We start from the raw sequence: 20665 nt of genomic DNA on the forward strand, positions 1-20665 counted from the left end.
GATTTGATTTAATGGGTTTTATTCAAAAAAAAAAAAAAAACTCAAGCTTTGAATTTCTTTGGCTTTTGTTTTTTTTGTTGCTTAGCCAAGGTTTCTATTTGGATGTGAGAACTGTAGAACTTGTCACAGGTTTTGATCTTGTTTTTTTTTATATATATTTTTATTTTCTGAAGGTGGCTATGGATGCGTATCTACTTTGTCGAAATTAATTCCATTTAGAATTCATTGGGATTGTGACTTTGCTGTTTCTTGGGTTTTCTGCTAAGCTTCTTAGTATTTCAATCAGAGAAAAATGCAATGTGAACCAGTATAAAGTCTGTTCTTGGATTGATTTCCTTCAGCAATTGACAACCCACGGTAGTAAAAATGGCCATGGCGGCAGCAGTAAAAGTAGTTCTAGGCTCAATTGCCTTTGCAATATTCTGGGTCTTGGCAGTTTTCCCCGCCGTCCCTCTTCTACCCATTGGAAGAATCGCAGGCTCCCTTTTGGGAGCCATGCTAATGGTCATCTTCAGAGTCATAATCCCAGACCAAGCTTATGCTGCAATTGACCTTCCGAGTCTCGGCCTCCTATTCGGAGCTATGGTTGTTAGTGTCTATCTTGAATGAGCCGATATGTTCAAATACTTGGGTAGATTCCTCTTATGGAAAAGCAAAGGTGGCAAAGACTTACTCTGTCGAATTTGCATCATATCTGCCCTTTCAAGTGCTCTATTCACTAACGACACCACCTGCGTCGTTCTATCGAAATTCGTTTTGAAAGTTGCTATGCAACATAATTTGCCACCTCAACCTTTCCTTCTAGCCTTTGCTTCAAGTGCGAATATTGGGTCGTCCGCAACTCCGATTGGGAGTCCACAGAACTTGGTTATAGCTGTTCAGAGTAAGATTTCTTTTGGAAAATTCGTAGTGGGTATCATTCTTGCAATGTTATTGGGTGTAGTAGTCAATGCTGTTATTCTTCTATGCATGTTTTGGAGGTTATTGTCTGTTGAAAAGGGCGATGAAGGCGCTAGCCCAAGCCCATCCTTAGGGGACTTGCTCAGTCCAAGTAGCATCTCCCCCCTTTGTATATAGGAGACTTGCCCAGTCTCATCAGATGTTTACGTCATTTGTGTCTCGGAGACAAGCCTTGTCTCATATAGAGAGTTTCCCCTTTAGGAGGCTTACCTAGCCTCATGTTAGAGTGGCCTCCTCTTTTAGAGCGAGTTTTTTTCTTGATAGCGTTATTAGAGAGTCATTGACTCATTTGTCCCTCTCTTTGGAGTTTTTCTAGTTAGGAGTTTCTCCTTTAGAATTGTCATTCTTCTTGATTCGAGACTAACTCAGTCTTATTAGAGCCTTCCCTGCTTGGGATCTTAAATTGTTTTCTCTGTTCTTGGGACACTTCTTTACTTGTTGTGGTTCGTCTCTTTGAGACGCTAGTTGCTTATTCAGGGTTTCCCCTTTTGCTCTAGGGCTTTGCCCTAGTTTGTGGTTATGCTTAGGTGTTCTTACGTGTTCCCTTTAAGATTGAAAACATTTAAAGGTTCAGAGCATTAGAAAAGCTTTAAAATCCAAAAATATTAGAAATTTAAAACATAAAAAAAAACATTTGAAAACATAAAAAACCTTAAAAAAAATCTAAAGTATTGAGTGTTTCTTTTAGCGTAGTTTAGGAAAGTTTGCTTTCGAACTACGTTGGCTTGATCCTCTTTCACGAGGTACGTAGTGCAGCTTGGGATTCTTATCCCAGGTCCAGCCAAACTTTGTAAATAAATGCTTTAACCCTTTTTGTTCAAAACATTGTTTTCAACAAGCTTCCTCTAGAGTTAGGAGTTTGTCCAAAATAGAGATTTTTAGAGTTAAGAGTTTGTCTTTGATTTGTTGTGTGCTTGTTTGTGTTTGTTTTAGAGTTAGGGGTTTGTCCTAGAGTTATAGGAGCGCCTCCGTCCGGTCAGTTGGTGATTCACATTGCCGACTGATGACTAGGTCTAGAATGCGCTAGTTATCCCATTGTTTTCCTTAGGAAATACAGCCTAGTTACACATATATTGTAGGAACCACCTGCATTAGCTTAGGGCTAACCTGTATTTAGTTAGGGCATGTAGGGTGTCCTAAAATCTACAATTCACTGGAATTTAAATAATCGTTCAAGAAGCTTTAGTAACTAGTCCGGTCTTTTAGATCGAGTCTAAGATAGAGGTCTAGGTGTCTTAGGCATCCTAGCTTAGAATAGGCGCGAAGAACTACGTTGCCTTGATTCTCGTGGAGGCGGGGATACGTAGGCTTCCTTGGATGAACATCAGACCATCCGAGGACTCGGGCTAATCATTTAGAGTCTTAGGATTTGTTGTGTAATTATTGTATTGATGTGTTTTCTTACTTTCTTGTACTGATCCTATACCTTTAGCTGTAGCATGCATGTGTTTGCCCATAAGAACTTAAACACCTATTAGCATGTCACTCATAACCTAGTTATCATTAGGTGACATTTATTTCGGTTCTTTTGTGTGTGCTTATTTTCATCTCTGAGACATGCATGATTAGATAGACGTTTTCTCGGAGATGCGTGTTCCCATTTCACATGTTTTTTGCCCAAAACTCTTCGAGGTTAATAATAAATGGCATAAGAGACCAAGTGTTCGCACTCGGGCGAATTGGGGGCGCTCTTCGGACCTTCTCCATTCGTCATCAGGCACGGACCTTTTGTATCTCTGGTTATCCATTTCAAACAGAGCATTTTGTTTTGGTTCCATGGCGTGTCCATGGATGGCGACTCTGAGTTATTTTTAGATATATCTTGGTTTCGAGCCCTGGCTCCGGATCAGGATGTATCTCTTTCTTTTTATATCGCCACTCATGCTATGCTGTGAGGGTGGCATCCGTTTCGAGAGTTCCTTGGCAGAGCTCTCCTTCACGTTGTGGAGATCTAGAGGAGGGTGTTAGGGACACGTTCCCTCATTCATCCTATCTCAGATCGGGGTCCACAGGCTGGCGACTCTGCTGGGGAGTTCTTGAAATATTGCCTAACTCTTTAAAAATGCCATTTTCACTAACTTTGGAGGAATTTGGGTTAAAATCATTTTTAAATGGGAACCTTTTCGCTTAGAATCCAGGGGCACCAGATAGGTGCGTAATTAAAACAAAGGATTCACACACTGCACATCATGCATTGTCATATTTTTTATTTCTTTCATTGTTTTTCATTGTTTTTCATTATTGGCTCCACGGGATAGATTCAATGCGTGCCTGACTGGGATGTTATTACATCCTCATGGTACTGTTGAATCTATTTCCAAGCTATGCGCCGGTGCTGCAGCCGTAAACACTAGGTGTACTTGTGTTTACAATAGCCGATGAGCAATGAAGCATACTATGTATAACTGTAGACACCCCCATTTTGCTACGCTTTAAAAGCGAAAAATTCGGTAGTATCATCAAGTCTTGAGTCCGTATTCAGCATTAGATTAGGCATCTATGCATTTTAGGGTAGATTTCACCTCATTATGGGAGTTTTGAAGTTAATTCGCGATCCTGAAGGTCTCTAGGGGGTTCCTTTGGCCTCTAGAAGATGAAAGTTTAAGTTTCCAAGTAAATGAAAAAAACGTGCTATTTTTAGAATTTTCAGGGTTTCCCTCACTTTTGCGTATTTTGAAGTGCAGGGGTATGTTGGTCATTCCCGATGTGTCTCGTTTGACCCCCGAGTTATATTTGAGAAATCTTGAGTGATTTTACAAATTTTGAAAAAGCTGCTATTTTTAGAAACTCATGGGGCTTCCACATTTTCATCATCTTATGGATATTTCAATCATTTCTCATATGTCCAAAACCATCTCGAGGGTACACCTGATGGATTATTAGACATTTCCAAACATATCATATTTGGTCCCTAAGTTTTGTTTAAGAAATCTTGAATCCGTTCATAAATTTTTAAAAATCTGTTATTTTTAGAATTTCTCAGGGTTTTCCCTAGTCTCGCCAAATTCTAGCACATCGGGGTAAGTTGATATTTTCCTGTGTAATTCTTTTGATCCACGAAATATGTCTGAGAGATTATGAACGATTTCCTGAATTTTGGAAAACCTGCTAAATTTAGAATTTCTCAGGAGTTTTGCTTAATTTGGAAATTCTAAGTGTTGAGGGCATTTTGGGTATTTTCAAGGGGTACCAAATGATCCTATTTGATATTGTTCATCAAAAGGACCCAACTTTAAAAGTTTTTATTTTTGAAGTTTGATCACAAAGACTTTCCATTTTTAACATTTCCCTTTAGGGGTGAACCAATTTAAGGTTATTTTGGTCACATTTGGATGTGTAATTGTCAAATAGGGGCATTTTGGTCCGAAAATTATTTTCCCAAAAAAGATGGTTTAATCAAGTGTGAGGGATGCACCATAAATGTCAAATGGGTTGGGTCCACATATAGAATGTTGAATTTAGAAAGATTTTATTGAATTTTTACGGAAAAACCCGAAACCCGTGTGAAATGGCCCATTGGGCTAAAGCCCGTAAAGATGGAGCTCATGTGGGTTCACCCATATGGTTCAACCACCATGGTGGGCGCCCCACATGGCTGACCCACATGAATTGAGCATCTAACCTTGATGATGTCACAATGGTGACATCATATTTGTTAAAAGAAAAATAAAAAGAATAAAAAAAAGAAAAGAAGGAAAGAAGGAAAAGAGGAATGATTGCTTAAAAAAGGTTTTCTTCCAAAGAAGCAATGTGGAATAAAGAATAGCATGTCTTGATTGACAGTAAATTAAGATTGGAATCAAATCCAATTTGGAAACAAGAAAGAAAGCAATCAAGAGGGGAAATTTGGAAACAAGCCAAAAATGAGAGCTCTCACATTAGGAACTACTATTTCTCTCTTAACCCTAGCTTTTTTGTATAAAAATCAAAGCAAACAATCCTAAAAAAGATTGGAAAAAGATCAAAATTCGTTTTTTTCTCTCTCCTCCCAAGAAGAAGAAGAAAAAAATATCTTTTCTCTTGAAGTGTGATCTCTCTCTCAAGGGCTCTTCACAAAAGGAATTCTTGAATTCCTTCTTCTTCTCCAAGGCATCACACAATCAAGAATTATTAGAGTGTTCTTTGGGTCTTCTTCATTATATAAAAGGGTGCGACAAAGCGTATACCTCGGATCTACGCACCCTAGAGACAAGGAGCGCGATCAACGGTAGGATTTTTATCTTTGTAATATCAAAAGTAGAAAAGCATGCTAGGGTTTTATTTTTGATAGATCAAATCAATGAATTTTTTCTTGAAATTCCAGTATGTTATAATATAGATTATGAGTTTTTAAAATCCAAAATTTGATCCAAAAATTAAATTTGCTCCATTTAATAATGATTTTCTTTCGTTTTTTATTCAATATGGATTTAAATAGAATTATCAAAGCAAGTGTTAGAAAACGTAGATTTCTTTAAAAACTGATATTTTTGGGGATTTATATAAAATAAAATACCACTAGAAACTTAATTTTCAATCACGGTTTGGCCGTTTTAATTTTCATTCTAATTTTCAAACAATAACCTCGAAAGGGGTTATTTCTAGATGAACGAATCCAAAAGTATATCAAACCATGTCCAAAATTTATAAAATTTTATTTCCAAACTAATGTTTTGATTTCCAGAATACCCGAAAATTTTCGGATTTTATTTTATTTTTTTTAATCCGGTTTTAAATGATTTTAAATTTCAGCAATTTTTAATAAATATCAAAATATTTTAAAAATTAATGAAATTCTCCAGAATTAATTTTCAATAATAAATTGAATTTTTCGTGAGATCTTTTTTTTGAAAAAAGGTTTTTTTATTTCTTTTCTAATCGCTTTTTCGTTTTACGTGCCGTAATTCTTTTTCGTATTAAATTAGTAAATGTTTAAATTTTTCTTTACAAACCAGTAACTTAGGTTACTGGAATGCTAGATAAAAATTTTAAATTGGTTTTGCAAAATTTTAATATGGTTTTGTAATTTATTTTAATAAATGGGTTTCAATTTCTAGGAAACAAATCCCCCTTTTCTATTTAAAAATCGATTTTTTGGAGGAGATTTAATTTTTAAGTTTTAAAATTTTGATAGAAAATTTTATAATCTATTATATATGTACTGGAATTTTTTATTTGATTTTAGGATACTATTAGGTTTGCTTTTTAAGTAATTCTTTGGTTTCATCCGATTTTTGTGTGAATTTCAATTGGCATCAAATCGTAATAAAAGTTCATGAAAGTCATACAGTAGTCTAATCTCATGATTATCTTTATTCTGTGAAATTTTGGATTAATTTGAAAAATTGATATGCTACAAGTTGATGTGTTAATCTATAATCTGATTTAAATTTTGGAAAATCAGAAATGGATATCAAATCTTAGTAATAATTCATGAAAAGTTTCCCGTAAGCTAAAATTATCCATATCTTGTTACTGGAAAAGTTTTAACTAATTTGGAGTTTGATTGCTTAGGCTTACTGTGTATTCTTAACAATCTGGTCTTAATGATATTAAATCACAATTTAATAGCAAATCAATAGAAAAGTCAGTAAAAATCTCCAAAAAACCTTAAATTTTCATCATAAATTCAATCCCTAACTTTTTGAAACAGAAACCTTAGGGTTCGTAGATTGCCTTTGTAAATTGGCTATGTTGTGACAATATAACTGCCGAGATCGTAACCATAATCGTATACTAATTGCGATCGATCCAGCATAATTGGTGTGCGTAAATTATAGTATGATATTGGCTTCGAGGTCCACTGTCCACGGAAATCCTGAGAAATATGCCAGGCAATAAGATACTATAATTTACGTGCTAAATTATACAAGGGTTGAGAACACGATTCCCTTCCATGGTTGTGATTCGATGTCAAAATTTGTGAACCATAGAGCCTTTGGTATTCCTTAAATGTCCAGAAACTGAAAATCCTTAAAATCTGAAATTCATTAACTTCAAGAACTTGAATCGATTTGTCTCGAGTCTTTCAGAACCATTGGATTATGGTTTCCGATATAAGAACCATTAGAGCCCAACTTAGGAACACTTATGTCAGGTCGTGTCCTAGGTTTCAGGGAGTCCTAGGTGTTAGGGAGTTCTAGAGTTAGGAGTCTAGCCTCATCACGAGCGTTTGCTATAGATAGCAACCGTGCCATAGATCTAGTTACACTAGTCACCCAAATTTTCCCTAGGACAAGCCTAGTTATCTAGGATGTAGGTTAACCTGCATTAGTCTAAGGGACAACTTGCACTTAGATAGGATCATATAGCATCTTAGATGAAATCTTAAGATAATAAAATCTTCAACTTGAATTAAATAACTTCTCTTAAAACTGTTGAAATAGTCAATCCAGTCTAGATCGGTGTCTTAGATGAGTTAGGCATAAGTAGCTTAGCTTAGGTGCACCGAACTACGTCGACTCTGATCCCAGTGAGGCTTGGGTACGTAGGCAGCTTGGATGTCTGATGGCATACCAACTGCGAGTCGGCTCCACAACAAATGTGGAGTTTTGTATATTTATTTTATTGTGAATGCTTAATTAAATCACTTAGGATCTACATTGAAATTAGATTTTAGGATGCATGTCACATAGTTCGCATATTAACAAAGAGTTGAATGAGCCATTTAAAATAAATTCAAAAGAGTTAACTTTTGGAATCGAAGACCGATTATCGGGCAGGAATGGTGCATGTGGTGGATAACTTCCCATACCTTCTATTCTTGTAACCAGGTAGCGAGTCTAGATTTCTGGTTAATTATGGGTCCTAGATCCCACATCTAGGTGCCGACTCTGTCAGTCTCTTTTGTGTGGAATTCGGATTGCCTTAGTGATCCTAAGTTCACATAAAAGATGAATTAAAATCAATCATAAAAGAGCACACGCCAATCGCGTGGGCACGAGAGACCAAGTGAGAGTGCGTGGCGGCACGCGCCCCACCCCTCTCGCGGGATCGGGTCCCACAATAACACTAGGTGTACTTGTGTTATACATATTAGGTATGTTTCATACGCATAGTACCCGATAGATTGAGTCTGGAGCCCTACTTTGTTTTATATATTATGTATATACGTACTGACTTAGTGAAACCCAACTATGAAGTACCCGTGTTTATATATGTATATTTTGCATTTATTTAGCGTTGAACATGTGTTGCTCACGCATGTGAAGCCTAGAGTTAGGAGCCTTGTCCCATCTGTAGACTAGGGTAGCTCACCTTGCGTGGCTACAGCACGGTCTTAGTACACTCACTGGTCTGTCGCAAGTCGAGACTTTCTCGACTCCGTTAGATAGATTAGGGCTGGTGCCCCTGGTTAGGATATATGTATATGTGTATATACATATATATATATATACTGATTATGTATATTAGGGTTCTCTTAGTTAGAGTTCCTTATTCATTTCAATTGGTTATATCCATTCTCTGTTCCGATCTAAATTTAGTCAGTGGTTTTTGCTTGTCGTTACTGTGGCCTTGATCTGTCCTTTGATCTGTTGTCCATTGGATTTGACCTGTTGTCGTAGGTTCTCACCCTGGGTCAGCCCTTCAGTTGATCGCCATTATCTAATGACCATATTTCAAGCTTATCTTACCCCCATTATTCGCATACCCTTTGGTTGAGCTGTGGGAATTCTTGGTGTAGCCGTTATGCTGCCGGATATTGTCCAGACCACTTTTGAGCATAACTGCTACTTCTTAGAGTTAGGAGAAACCATGAGTTCACCTTACCTTGACTTTCTTGTTTAGCGTCGTTATGCTGTCGGATTTTATCCAGACCATTTTCGAGCATGACCGCTATTTCGTAGAGTTAGGAAAGCCATGAGTTACCTTATCTTGACTCTCTTGTCTAGCCGTTATGCCGCTGAATTTTTTGCAAAATATTTTTAAGCATGACTGCTATTCTTTAGAGTCAGTTTACCTTGTTCTGATTCCCAGTCATAGCCTCAATTAGCTTAGAACCCATTTTTTTTGGTAAAAACTTCAGGTTCGGTCAGCTGTATTTGCACCCTTTCAGTTTCACTAAGTGCGTGGCCTGTACATGTCGTTCTCGTGGCCACAATTTATTTGCTACTCGTTGATTGTATATTTATTCTTTTGTTGTGTCATAGATTCAATTTTTGCATCTATTATTGATTAAGATATATGCTTGTCTATATACTTATCTCGTCTTGAGATCTGACCGGTAGCTTGTCACTGTCCATATGGCCACAGTCTATCACTTTGATCTCATCGATCGTATAGTTATTGGTATTCATCGCTGGATTTAAATCCGGTCTATGACCTACTTCTGTCATTTTGTGGCTGTGATTTATTTCCTTATTCGCCGATCATCTTTGATCACTGATGAAAAATTTGGTGTCGCCGATTGTATCCTCCCCTTATAATTGATCATCAAGTTTATCCTTATCATTTGTTTATGGATATCTCCATTCTCTCTGATTTTGTCATTGTATGAGTGTTAGGTTTGATCATGGCGAACAACGTGTTGAAGAGTTGGATAAAGGAGACTATTAAAACTCTTCCGCGTGAGCATTCAAAGCGGAGCATGGCCGAGAAGTTTATTAGTACATTCAATCATTTGAGCATACTCGGCATAGACTGGAAGTTTCTCCAAGCAGCTGCCAATATTTGGGATCCTACTCTTCATGTCTTTAGATTCGGTTCATTTGAATTTTGTCCTATCTTTGAAGATTGGTGCGTCTTATTGGAGCTCCCATAGGAAGGACTCTGGGTCCAACCTCTGAGTCTAGATGACCCTCATTCCATTTTCTGCAAGTTGTTCAAAAATACCACGGTTGACGCTCTGTCATACTTTACAGACACAGGTGTGCAAGTTCAGGACCTCATCAAACTTTTTTCTAAAAATATCGACCCTGTCGACTCCCGTTTTCAGAGTTGTCGGCGCAGCGCCTTGATTTTCGGTGTCTTCGCGCGTTATGTCGTTCGTGGAGATTCTTATAATGCTCCTTTGGCCTTGTTAGCTGTGGTGGATCAAATCAATGAAGGAAGGAATCCTGTTCCCACCATACTAGCATAAACTTTCTCCGGACTGGACCTTATTGCTCGTCAGGAGGTTCATGATAATTTCTTTGGGTGTGTCAAACTGCTTTATTTGTGGCTTTGTGAAAAACTCACCATCCTTCGGCCGCAGAGCTCCCTTCAGTACACCCTCAAGGATCACCTTTCGTGGCAACCAATGGCCAATAAACCCCAATCCATTGATGAGTGGCATAATTGGTTGCAGCACGTGGAGAAGGATCAATTTCATTTGGTGAGTCATTCATGCTTGCACGTTATCACTAGCACCCACCCATATCCCTTTGTGTATCTTATGGGTTTGGAAAAGTCAACCTTTTATGCACCAACCCGTTTGCTTCATCAGATCACGGGATGCCCATGTCCTCCCGGAACTGTAGCACCTCCTCCTTGCGAAAAGCTATCTCCTGATCTCATCAATACCATTGTGGCTGCTTGGAGAAACAAGGTCGTAGAGAGGAGATTTGCCTTAATATCTAAGGTCCGATGTGGGGAATTACCAGGAAAGCTCGTGGACAAGAGAGCTCGGATCGAAGAGCTTTGAAGATTCCTTTTCATAAAATTATCTTTTTAATTTCTTCAAATTTCATTGTAAATAGTTACTTTCATCCAATTATTAACAAAGATTAATGTTTTGATTGTAACTATAGTTTGACTATTGATCAATGGAATAGCATTTGTGATTTTCTCTTATCTTATTTGGTACAGAATACTCTATCTCAATGGTTATCGTTTTAATTTAGTATGTTAATTTCCAATTCAGGATTCTAAAATCGAGCAAACATCGCTCCCTCAGGTGTCAGTCAACCTGCGTGGTCTAGACAGTCAACCACGTCTAGACTCATTCGTCAATTTGAACCGCTAACCTTACCTGAACAATCTGCATCCTCTTTATCTGAATCATCTGAATCCCTAGAATCTGTCCAAATGGCTGAACCCAATGATGCGCTAACTAAAATTCAAGAGATGATGGTGAATCTTACCCAGGATATGGCCTTTATGAAAGAAGAGATGGCCCAAATGAAAGCCCAGTCTAATGAAAAGGTCTCTACTTCTAGAGCACCTGCGGTTCAATCCCCTCCCGTTATACCGGCAAATCCCAGCCCTGCAAATTTGAACCATCCTTTCATTTCACTAGTGGACGTCGACCTAGAAGAAGGGCAGTACGCTGAAGAATATTGCATTCCAGATACGGCCCCGTATAATAAGGAAAAGCAGGTGGCTGATCAAGTGGAGAGGCTGATGAAAGAAATGGAAAGCTTGAAGCATCAAGGCCCAAAGCAGTTCGACATATCCGAGCTGATAATGTCTCCTGGAGTCACCTTGCCCCCGAAATTCAAAACCCCCGATTATGACAAATATGATGGGACTGGGTGTCCCCGGAATCATATGAGGTGGTTCATCGAGCTGTCGTAGCAGTATGGGTTAGCTCCTGAACAAATGGCCAGGGTCTTTCCAATGTCTCTTACTGGGGTCGCAAAGAAGTGGTTTCTGCGTCGGAGAGCCGAAGAGGTGAAGACCTTGCAAAGCATCTCCAACAAATTTGTAGAGCAGTTTTCTATGGAAGAAGGGATAGAGGTTACCAAGAGGGACCTCAAGCAGTTAAAGCAAGGTCCACTAGAAACCTTTACCTTTTTCATCCGTCGTTGGCGTCGAAATTCTACCCAACTGAGTGAGAGGCTATCAGAAGAAGATCAGATCAAGCTGGTGATTAAGAGTTTGTCGCCGCAATATTTCCATTTCATGTCCCCTCAGCATTACACCGATTTTGACCATCTGATTAAGACCGGGACGAGGACTGAGGATGCAATAGCCAAGGGTCTGAGGGCCAGACTGCCATCAGACATTAGGGAAGGAAAGAGACCCGTGGTCGCACAGAAGAAGTTGACCACGTAAACTATGTTCGCCCAGCGGCCAAGCACTTTGATCCACTCCCATACCCTTTACCTATGATTCTGAAAAAGTTGATAAGGGATAATAAAATCAGACTACCTGATATTAGGCCAGTACCCAACCCGTTGCCCACATATTAGAGATTAGACCAGTATTGTGAATACCACAGAAATTCGGGTCACCTCACTGAAAGATGTTTGGCCTTAAAGCAAGTGCTCCAGACTATGTTAGAAAAGGGAAAGCTTGAGGTGGAAAGGCCCAATGTAACTCAGAATCCCCTTCCTAATCATCGTACAATTCCTCCTCCTGCGACGAATGTTATTTTTGTCGAGGAGCCAGTTCTTGATCCATCCATTCTCATTTGTGCAATCACTCATTGATGAACCTTATATTCTAAGGTTTGATCCTGAAGAGATCGAAGAGATGGAAAGAGAAAGGTCTTATGCCCTCTGGAGGGGCAGTACCAGTTTGGCTGAGTCGTCCTCTCCATATGTCCTTCGATGTGAGGATGTTGAGGCAGAAAAGGAAACTCCTTATGTTCTAAGGATGGATGAGTTCGAGGAAGAAGAGATGAATGAAGCTCCGTATGTTCTAAGAATGGATGCAGATGATTTACTTCTATTGGAAGATCAGTGTGACGAGCTTCGTCATGTTACCCGGGGTGGCCGAGTGTTTAAGCCCGCAGAATTGAGAGCAGAAAACCCTGCAGAAGCAGTAAGAGCAGCCGAGAATCAGGGGCAGAATAGGCCGAGTGCAGATGAGGAAGAAGATAATCTGTTGAAGCAGTTGAAGAAGACCCAAGCAAACGTTTCCATTTGGGGTTTACTTATGTCTTCGTCTAAGCACAGGAAGGTTGTACTCAAAGAGTTGAATGCTGCTCAGGTGCCAACTGAGATCACTCCTGATGAGTTAGTAAGTCTAGTCGCTGTGACTAAGACTTCCAAGGTAATATCTTTCACAGACGATGATTTACCTCCTGAAGGGAGCGACCACGCCCGGTCACTCAAAATTACGGTGATCTGCAACAAGAAAACGGTACCTGAAGTACTAGTCGACAATGGGTCCGCTCTGAATATTTGTCCATTAAGTACTGCTGCGACTTTGGGCTTTGGGCCTGGAGATTTTATTCTCTCAGAGCAGGGTATATTAGCATATGATGGCACCCGGCGAGATGTCATCGGAACCCTGGCCACTGAAATCCAGATTGGGGGAGAGGACTTTGACATCGAATTTCAAGTATTGGACATTAAAGCTTCTTTCTTGCTATTATTGGGTCGACCTTGGCTGCATAAGGTCGGAGTTATCCCTTCTACCCTTCATCAAAAGTTGAAGTTTGTTCATAACGGCAGGGTAGTGACTGTAAAGGGTGACCCGGACTTAGAGATTGGGCAGATTTCACAAGAACTTGTAGCTGGGAAGGAAGCCGATGTCAGTTTGACAGGGTTTTCACTGGAGGAGTCGGTCATATCCATGGAAGAGGCCATGGGCGAAGAAGTTTTCTTCTTGACTAGCACCAACTCGAATTTAGTCAGGATGATCCGTAAACAAGGTTATATTCCGGGCGCAGGGCTAGGCAAATATCATCAAGGCCCTACTGAGTGGCCTGTGTTCAGGACTTTCAATGGTCTCTTTGGCCTGGGATATGAGGCGACCGAGCAGGAGGTCAAGGAAATGAAAAGATACATGCTGAAATGGGCCGAGTGCCACCGCCGGGGACTAGAATTGCCTATGGGGTCAATCAGTCTGATCAGAAACGGCGTTTTCAGAAAGGAGGGGGCAAATTTTCCATTTTACGGGTTTGCTGAGCCATGGACCGATGATGTGACAGGGCAGAGGTTTCCGGGTTTCGAAATTTTCTTTAACCTAGAGTTATCAGAAGCGCCAATGAGTGCTCGGATTACTGAGGAAGCATCGGAAACTGATTAGACCGATGTTTTAGAGTCGGGCTGTCTGAATGGCATGTTTCAAATTGAATAACCAGTGGCAGCAGTGGTTGGCAGTGAGACCGAAGCGTCAGAGGTGGCAGTGATAGGCAGAGATGCATTCATTCTGAACCCCGCAGAGTTAATCACCCTAGCCGAGGGACCCTTGACCAACTGGACCTCCCAGGTTTTACCTCGAGTAGTCTTTCAGTATAGTCCCGTTTCCTCAAAAGAGTCAGTAGTCTCTAAGTATACGTCTACTTCCCAGTCTGATATTGAGTTTGTTTATTCTAACGATTCTTTTGATGCAGGTACCGTAGAAGTTGGATATGGTTCCGGAGTCGGTGACAAGTCTCTTTCTAATAAGGTCGAGTCCAAGAGTACTTTAGATGATGAGTTTATTTCTTCAACTGCACATATGCCAGAGTTGGCTGAGTTCAATGTTGAGTTGTCTGTTGAGTCTGTGAATACATCGTTAGAGTCCAATACAATGCCTGCTGTGGGCTATTCCATCCTTGATGTAACCAATTCTATGAATGAAATGAAAGACTCTTTTACATACGTTCCTGTTTCTGTTTCTCCTGTTTCCATTTCAAGTACTGAATCTGCTCTTAAAACTGATAATGTTAATAATGATAATCAAGACTCCCCCTCTGATGAGGATGCCGACGAAACTCCCCTTGAAATCAAACATATGATTCAACAAGAGGAGAGTCGCCGAGCAAGACCGCTTGAAGAGGAAATTGAAACCGTAAATATTGGTGACGAAACCTTAATTCGGGAAATACGAATTGGCAAAACTTTATCTCCCGAAGAGCGTGAGGAATTAATCACTTTACTTAAGGAGTTCAAGGAGGTTTTTGCTTGGTCCTATGATGACATGCCGGGATTGAGCGAGGACATTGTCCAGCATCGATTGCCTCTAATCCTTGGCGCGAAGCCAAAGAAGCAAAAACTCCGAAAACTTAAAACAGAATGGGAATTAAAAGTTCATGATGAAGTTAAAAAGCTATTGGAAGTAAAATTCACTCAAGTTGTTGAATATCCAGAATGCCTAGCGAATATAGTGCCGGTGCCCAAAAAGGACGGAAAGGTCAGGATGTGTATAGACTTCAGGGACCTCAACAAGGCAAGCCCGAAAGACGATTTCCCGCTTCCAAACATTGATCTCCTGGTGGACAATACAGCTGGTCATGCTCTGCTATCTTTTATGGATGGGTTTTCGGGATACAATCAGATTAAGATGGCGCCAGAAGATATGATCAAGACAGCGTTTACTACTCAGTGGGGAACTTACTGTTAAGAGTAATGCCTTTTGGGTTGAAGAATGCAGGTGCTACTTATCAGAGAGCTGCGACTACTCTTCTTCATGATATGATCCACAAAGAAGTCGAAGTCTATGTAGATGATATGATCGTCAAGGGAAAGACTCGACCGGAGCATACTGTCGCTTTAAGAAAATTCTTTGAAAGAATCAGACAGTATCAGCTTCGTCTGAACCCCAGCAAGTGTGTATTCGGGGTTACTTTAGGAAAGCTACTTGGATTCATGGTGAGCGAAAGGGGAATTGAAGTAGATCCTCAGAAAATCAAAGCGATTCAGGAGATGGAACCGCCGAGGACCGAAAAGGAGATCCGAGGTTTTCTCGGAAAAGTTCAGTATCTGAGACGGTTTATAGCTCATTTGACTATGACCTGTGAGCCTATTTTCAAGCTTCTGAAGAAGAATTCATCGAAGAAATGGACCGACGAATGCCAGGTGGCTTTTGAAAAGATTAAGCAGTGTTTGTCCTTACCTCTTGTTTTATCCCCAGTTATCCTGGGTCAGCCATTATTGTTGTATTTATCCATCACGGATACGGCGATGGGTTGTATGCTTGCTCAGCAAGATTCAGGGTCTAAGAAGGAGAGGCCAGTATACTACATCAGCAAGAAGATGCTAGAATACGAAGTGAAGTATACAATCTTGGAGAAGATCTGTCTAGCATTAGTTTGGGCAACTCAGAGGCTCAGACATTATTTGTTATCAAGCAAGGTACTTCTGCTTTCTCAGATGGATCCGTTGAAGTATTTGTTTGAGAAGCTTGCTCTTACTGGAAGAACCACAAGGTGGTTATTATTGTTATCTGAGTTCGACATTACTTATGTCACTCAAAAGTCTGTTAAAGGGCGGGTCATCGCAGAACATTTAGCTGATTCTCCTGTGGAAGAGAACGCATTCCTGAAGGCTGAATTTCCTGATGAAGAGATTATGGATGTTGAAGAAGATACTCCAAATACCAGATGGACAATGTATTTTGATGGTGTAGTCAATAACTAGGGTCAAGGAGTAGGAACAGTACTCGTATCCCCTCAGAAGGAGTATATTCCTATATCTATCAAGTTGCAGTTTGAGTGCACCAACAACATGGCAGAGTATGAAGCTTGTATTGCCGGACTGGAGGCAGACTTAGCTTTGCAGATTCAAGACATTGATATGTTTGGAGATTCTATTTTGATCATTTGCCAGACTAATGGAAAATGGAAGACTCGGGAAGATAGATTGATCCCGTATAATGCATATCTCGAATCTTTGGTCCAGAAGTTCAGGAGTATTACATTTACTCACTTGTACAGAACAAAGAATCATTTTGCTGATGCTTTGGCTACACTGGCTTCTATGTTAGACATTTCAGCAACAATGGAGGTCCAGCCACTTACAGTGCGATTGCAATGGGAGCCAGCACATGTGAACGTTATCGAAATAGCCGCCATGTGTCCAAATGGAAAGCCATGGTATACAGACATCCGGAATCTCATATCTGGTGAAGGGCATCCACCTGAGGCTTCTGGGAAAGAGCGAAGAACCCTTCAGAGATTAGCTGCCAATTTTGTTATTTGTGGTGGGCAGTTATATCGCAGATCTTTCGATGGGATCCAGCTTTTGTGTGTTGATGAAGACAAAGCAGCTGAGCTTATCGAACATACTCATGAAGGTGTTTGTGGACCACACATGAACGGGAAGATGTTATCTAGAAAGATCCTTAGACTTGGATTATATTGGCCTACAATGGAAGCAGATTGTTTTGCCTTTGTAAAGAAGTGCCATAAATGTCAAGTTTATGCAAATATTATTCATGTACCTCCCTCAAAGTTGCATTCTCTCACTTCGCCGTGGCCGTTTTCAGTGTGGGGAATAGATATCATTGGGAAAGTATTTCCGAAGTCATCCAGCGGACATGAGTACATCTTGGTTGCCATCGACTACTTTACGAAGTGGATTGAAGCTGCTTCTTATACTTCTTTGACTTCTACCTCTGTTGCGAAGTTTATCCGTACAAACATTATTTGCAGATATGGAGTACCTCATGAGTTAATCTCAGATAATGGTTCTCACTTCAAGAAGGAAGTAGCGCACTTGTGTGAAGAGTTTACAATAAAGCATCACAAGTCGTCTCCTTATAGGCCGCAGACGAATGGAGCCGTCGAAGCAGCAAACAAAAACATCAAGGTAATCATCAGCAAGATGGCAGAAACTTACAAAGACTGGTCAAACAAGCTTCCTTATGCTTTGTGGGCTTACAGGACGTCGATCAGATCTTCTACAGGTGTCACTCCGTATTCTTTGGTGTATGGAATGGAAGCAGTTTTGCCAGTTGAACTCACCATTCCATCTCTAAGAGTGATGATAGAGGCGAGCTTGCCGGAATCTGAATGGGCGAAGGCCAGGCATCAGGAACTGCAGATGATAGATGAGAAGAGGCTACGAGCTCTGTATCATATCCAGGGGTATCAAAGGCGCATCGAAAGGGCGTTCAATAAGAAGGTTCATGTCCGAGATTTGAAGCCAGGGGATCTTGTCTTGAAGTCCTATAGGGCACCGGTATTTGATCTGAGAGGGACGTTTCATCCAAATTGGTCTGGTCCTTATATTGTCGATGAAGTCCTGCCGGGAAAAGCCGTAAGACTCCTCGATGAAAATGAAGAAAAATTAACAGAACCTATAAACCTGGATCAGTTAAAAAAATATTACGCCTAAAACACTGGAAGGCCATCTTTGGACGACTTGAGCCTTTTAAGCCAATAACCCAAATTTCAAAAATAAAAACCCTTTTTACTAAACTCCTTTGAGCCAAAAGCAAAACCTCTTTATCAAACTTAAACCAGGGGCATCTTTTATGACTTTCGTCATAAAAGATATTAAACTCGAACTACGTGGGACCTGATTCCCAATTTTCTTTGGGGATACGTAGGCAGTCTGGAGAGTCCAGATTCGGTCTAGTTGCTCAACACTTACCAAATGTTAACCTGTTTGAACCCAAGCCTACCTAAAAGTCCTTCGGGTGTTATTGGCCCAGGTTTGTAGAGAAATAAAAAAAAAGGAGAAAAGAAAAAATGATGGAGTCTTGGACCCGCTAGACTGAAAACCCGCAAGGGCGGTCTAGGCAAAAGCTAGGGTCATTCACCCGCTAAGTTGAAAACCCGAAAGGGCGGCTTAGGCAAAAATTAAGCCGTGCGGTCCGCTGAATCGAAACCCTAAAAGGGGCAATTCAGTATGGCAGTGATTTTACAAAGGACAAAGCTTTTGAAAGCCGATTGTGCTTCCGTTTTGGCATTACTTCAGAGTCTGAGTAGGCGCCGGCATAATTTCTTTCGATACTTCTTCAAGTTAAAGTGGTTAAAACTAAGTAATCCAAAGGAGGTAATAACTATGACTGAAATACCGAAATGAGGAGTGAAACACTTTTAGATACGGTACTCAAAAGATCCTAAGAGCGGTAGACTGTTACCACCTTAAACATTTATCAAATTAAGAAGCAGATTCAGTCTCTTTTAGAGTCTATGTTATACATTTGTCAAAGTTTTCGTCTGTCATTTGTCAAAGTCTCGTTTATCGTGTGTCAAAATCTTTCATTGTCAGGTCAAAGTCAGGTCTTTAAGGTCAAGTTTAGCCTTTACTTCTCTTGATGCTGGGGTGATAAGCTTTAAAAGCAAGAAGTTGCATCTCCTGCGGACAGAGACGAACAGAGCAGAGTTCAGAAGGGGCAACTTTTCAAGTTTATTCGGAATGTTATCACGAAGTGCAGGAGGAAGAATGCTTTGAGCAGAACCCATTTTCCTGTATTTGTAAAAGCTTTGTAACCTCGAGCACTTCTTTGAAATGAAAGCCTTTAGTTGAACCCTTGCGTTTGGCTCTCTTATGAATCTTGTAATGGAAATAAAATCGTACTAGGGGCATCTTTTATGACTTGGTTTCCCAAGTCATAAAAGACGTCGAACAAAACTTTAGGGTTGAGATGGCTATTCTTTTCAAATAAAGATAAGAGAAGCTCGAACATCCCCTTTCGAGCTAGGCTCCTTGATCAGTTTTTTTCAGAAAAATCCAATCCTCGTGGAATTTAAAATTGAGTTTTGCATTTTTCAAAATATAGGCAGAGTTTTGGTTTATTTGTTTAAATGGGCCAATGCCCGCAAAATTTCATCAAGTACCTTTGAGTTATACCTGTGGTAAAGGTTATGATTTCCAGATCTATTCCAGCTGTGCTATGTTTTAACTATCTTTCCTCCTCTCTGACCTCTAGGAGGTTGTGTTAGGAGCGACCTGGCCGTCATTTTCAGAATAAAAAGCTTGAGATATCATCATCATCTCCGGTATTGAAAGTTTGAGTCTTCTCAAACATTCTTTACCCATTTTGAAATCCGGTATTAAAAATTTGGGTCTTCTCAAATATTCTCTACCCGTCTTGTATTCCGGTATTGAAAGTTTGAGTCTTCTCAAACATTCTTTACCCGTTTTGAAATCCGGTATTGAAAATTTGGGTCTTCTCAAATATTCTCTACCCGTCTTGTATTCCGATATTGAAAGTTTGAGTCTTCTCAAACATTCCTTAACCGTTTTGAAATCCAGTATTGAAAATTTGAGTCTTCTCAAATAATCTTTACCCGTTTTGAATGATCTGGCTCTCGATTCAAGGATAAAAACTCGATGTATCACCATCCTCTCCGGTATTGAAAGTTTGAGTCTTCTCAAACATTCTTTACCCGTTTTGAAATCCGGTATTGAAAATTTGGGTCTTCTCAAATAATCTTTACCCGTTTTGAATGATCTGGCTCTCGATTCCAGGATAAAAACTCGATGTATCATCATCCTCTCCGGTATTGAAAGTTTGAGTCTTCTCAAACATTCTTTACCCGTTTTGAAATCCGGTATTAAAAATTTGGGTCTTCTCAAATATTCTCTACCCGTCTTGTATTCCGGTATTGAAAGTTTGAGTCTTCTCAAACATTCCTTACCCGTTTTGAAATCCGGTATTGAAAATTTGAGTCTTCTCAAACATTCTTTACCCGTTTTGGCTCGCGGTTGTCAGCCGAGTGATTCTGGGTCTACTTTGTCAATTAAAATCTTCGATCTCCAATACAAGCACCGAGTTAAGAGTCGATGACTGATTACCTCACCAGTACACTTGCAGAATTAGAGTCCGGTGAAAAGTCGTTTCCCCAATTTGCTTTTGTGTAAATCTTTTCCAAAACCAAAAATCCAAAATTTAACTTTTTAAAACCAGGTCGGCCAAAATGCGTTGTCTTATCGGCTTTGCCATTCGTGTGACAAGCACACTCTGACAAAGAGGGGCATCTGTAGACACCCCATTTTGACCGAACCCTTTTATGTTTTGTTCTAATTAATTGCCCTAATAAACTAGTGTTCTAAGGTCCCAAATTGTGCCCTAAGTTAGCTTAGGGTCCCACCAAAATCCCTGCAAAATTTCGTCGAAATCCGAGCTAATTTGCCCAGCGAGCAAACCTTAGAAAGTGTCATCGTACAAGTTCAGAAGGGTGGCGATTTAGCCAGAAAAG

General features: G+C 40.0%; 1 protein-coding gene and 1 pseudogene across 1 annotated transcript; both read left to right on the forward strand.

Annotated features, from left to right (window-relative positions):
- The first annotated feature begins 366 nt into the window (after window positions 1-366).
- Window positions 367-11433, forward strand: LOC143855834 (silicon efflux transporter LSI2 pseudogene; annotated as a pseudogene).
- A 24-nt stretch (window positions 11434-11457) lies between these two features.
- On the forward strand, window positions 11458-18914 carry LOC143855835 (uncharacterized). The gene is made up of 8 exons (XM_077365890.1): window positions 11458-11909; window positions 12309-13798; window positions 13892-14428; window positions 15364-15866; window positions 15990-16123; window positions 16448-16806; window positions 17458-17636; window positions 18732-18914. Exons 1-8 carry the CDS (start codon window positions 11458-11460, stop codon window positions 18912-18914), a joined length of 3837 nt encoding a protein of 1278 aa, XP_077222005.1.
- Window positions 18915-20665: the final 1751 nt, after the last annotated feature.

This window comes from Tasmannia lanceolata, unplaced genomic scaffold (assembly GCF_043159265.1).
Source record: "Tasmannia lanceolata isolate RefF3 unplaced genomic scaffold, GAP_Taslan_0.1 ptg000023l, whole genome shotgun sequence".
NCBI lineage: Eukaryota > Viridiplantae > Streptophyta > Magnoliopsida > Canellales > Winteraceae > Tasmannia > Tasmannia lanceolata.